This window comes from Zerene cesonia, chromosome 24, assembly GCF_012273895.1.
Source record: "Zerene cesonia ecotype Mississippi chromosome 24, Zerene_cesonia_1.1, whole genome shotgun sequence".
In the NCBI taxonomy this organism is placed as follows: domain Eukaryota; kingdom Metazoa; phylum Arthropoda; class Insecta; order Lepidoptera; family Pieridae; genus Zerene; species Zerene cesonia.
In genome coordinates, this window is record NC_052125.1 from 2,731,060 (window position 1) to 2,734,017 (window position 2,958).

At 34.8% G+C, this 2,958-nt stretch overlaps 1 protein-coding gene across 1 annotated transcript in view; it reads right to left on the reverse strand.

Annotated features, from left to right (window-relative positions):
* Nucleotides 1–2,958, reverse strand: part of LOC119836359 (WD repeat-containing protein 7) — a 120,341-nt gene that overhangs the window by 99,436 nt on the left and 17,947 nt on the right. Inside the window, exons 21-22 of the mRNA XM_038361663.1 lie at nt 2,746–2,814; nt 1,961–2,053 (exon numbers count right to left, since the gene is read on the reverse strand). Coding sequence (XP_038217591.1) covers nt 1,961–2,053; nt 2,746–2,814 — 162 coding nt within the window. The remainder of the gene's footprint in view (nt 1–1,960; nt 2,054–2,745; nt 2,815–2,958) is intronic.

Genomic DNA, 2,958 nt, shown 5'->3' on the forward strand with positions numbered 1-2,958 from the left:
TTAAGTGGTTTAGGAGTCCATTGAGGACAAACATTGTGACACGAGATTTATATATATTAACAATACAGTTTTAATTTTTATAGTACTTTTCCTATCCTCATTTGTACGTTTTCCTATTATAAATCTATACTTCACTACATAGTATTAAACGTCGCTTTCTCTGTCCCTTTGTGTGCTTAAACATTTAAATCTACGTAACGGTATTTGACGGGATTTTTTTTATAAGATAGATAAAGGTTTATATGCATAATAAATAACATCTATTAAACTACTCCGAATTAACCGCGTCCGAAGCCGCGAGCAAAAGCTAGTGTATTATAAAGAGGAAAATATGTATTTTTAAATGTTTGTACGTTATCACGTAAAAACTGTTGGACCGATTTCAAAAATTCTATCACTATTGGAAAGCTGCCACTTCACTGAGTGATAGTGGATATATATGCAAAGCCGGGGCGAACAGCTTGTTAGTAAAGGGGGCGTTAAAAAAATAGTTTGAGAACAATTAATATACCATGTAACTGTAACCAGTAAGTTGATTCGAGTTTTTATTCTTGTCTATAATTATATTCCTTATTTTACGTCACAGCGGGCAACTGAGCTGGTGGTACGCCTGATGGTGAGCGATCACCACCGCCCGTGAACAGAGCAGAGGTAGTGCCTCTGCGAATGCGTTGCCCGCTTTTATGGGGATAGGGAAATTCCATTTTATCTCAAAATTCAACACACGCGGTCTAAGTTCACGATCCTTCATCCATATCTTGATAAACATTGTTATATGTATGTTAATGTTATATTTTTAAACCATTTCCGTACTAAATATTTTTTTTTTTTTTATTATTATTTAACGAATTAACATACTCTATATATGTAACAGAAAGTGAAATGACAGAGCTCCACCCAGTTTTATCTCTACGTAAATCTATATAAAACTTATTTAATTAGTATCTTTTAATTAGGATCATAATTTCTGTCGAATAATTTCTGTATGTTATAGCCAAATAGATATATAAATACATATCTACTAGTATATCCGGCCACGCGTTGCTATGGCTGAGAAATAATTAAAAATATTAAGATTATAAATTATTGGGATAATTCATCGAAATAAAAACTCTCCTATATCTTAAGTCGGACCAAATTACACGTAAAATGTCAAAAAATTCATCAAAATCTCTCGAGTTTGTGAAGAGTTCATTGGGAACATTACATCATGACCCTTAATTTGTATATATTAAGATTTCTCTATACGCAGAAATATGTCTAAGTTATAATAATAAAGTTTTCACTTACCTTGTAACGTAAAAGCGTTTCATACGCTTCGAGTAACGTACGATGGATCGCCTCTCAAATTATCTACATTATAAATATACCATGCATTCAAAAGGCTCGCACACATCCGCGACTTGTCATTTAAAAAATTGATACATACATGGATTGGGTCAATCAGGGTGATTGTTGATCGCAGCGTGAATCGCGCATTGTAAATGTGAAAGTTTGTATGTTTGTCCGTCAATCACGCTGATACAACTGAACGGATTTTGATGAAATTTGGTATACGTACAGGATATGAGCCGACTTGGGTGATAGGAAACTGTTTATCCCGATTAAATGCTCCCCTGGAATAAAACAGGAATCTTGAAAATATCGAAATCGGTTCATCCGTTCATGAGCTTCGACGTCACAGACAAATTAAAAAAAATACAGACAGACATCATCACTTATGATAACATTGAATGCTGTTTTAAAATCACTATTGGAAAATTGTAAAATATGCTCAACAAAGACGACTATTTCAAAGAAAACTACTTGGGCTACAAAACTACCTATACCCGTCTCTTTCGCACCGCATACACTCTCCATTTTGCATCCCTCTCTTCGCTTTTCACCTCAAAAAGCCGCAGCTACCGATACCCGTCTCTTTCGCACCGCATACACACTCGATCTGGCATCCCTGTCTCACCTTTGGCATCGAGGTGCCCCTTCAGCTGCTCGGCCTTAGCCTGCAATTTTGTTTGCATATTCTCCGCGCCTTCTTTCATTTTCGCTAAAATACCTGTAAAAAAAACCACTCTTGATCACACTTCAAACTAATATTATAAATGTGTAAGTTTGTTTGTTTGGATGTATGTCCGCCAATCACGCTGAAACCTGTGAACGGATATTAATGAAATTTGGTATACAGACAGGGTATGAGTTGACTTGGGTAATAGGATACTTTTTATCCAGATAAAACGCTGCCTTGGGATAAAACCGGATTTTTGATATCCGGGCTGAGCTGGGATGAACGTCTAGTCAATACTAATATTATAAAGCTGATGAGTTTGTTTGTTTTGTTGAGCGCGCTAATCTCAGGAAATAGAGAGTCCGATTTGGAAAATTCTCTCAGTGTTAGATAGTCCATTTATTGGGGAACGAAGGAACGAGGAAGGAGAAGTAATATATAAAATGCAAACGTCACAGACTGACTTGTCTATCAACGCACAGGCCAAATTGCTGGAACGATCGGGATGAAATTTGGCACGCAAATAGCCAGTATAATGTTGGCTAAGGAGGAGTAAGACAAAAGCGAAAATATTAAAGAATTTAATGCTGGTGGGTGTAATTTGAATTAGGTTGAAAAATAAGTTTTGAATATGTTTAAAAACAAATTATTTATCAGGTGTAAAAATATACATATATATGAGTATATATTATATATAAATTTTTATTATATAATTAACTATAGTCTAAACAATAAATACAAACCATGTTTGTCCTTCTCTTTCAACAGGCGTTCCATATCTCCGGCCTTGTCTTTCACACGGCCAAAGAAATCTATCCGTGTTAGCGTGCGATACAAACATACATGTATACACAAGTTATATAATATATAACCTACACGTATATATATATATACTTAGTCTGGCCATAAATACTGTTACACTTAATTATAAAAAAATATTACATTTGAATTTCGAA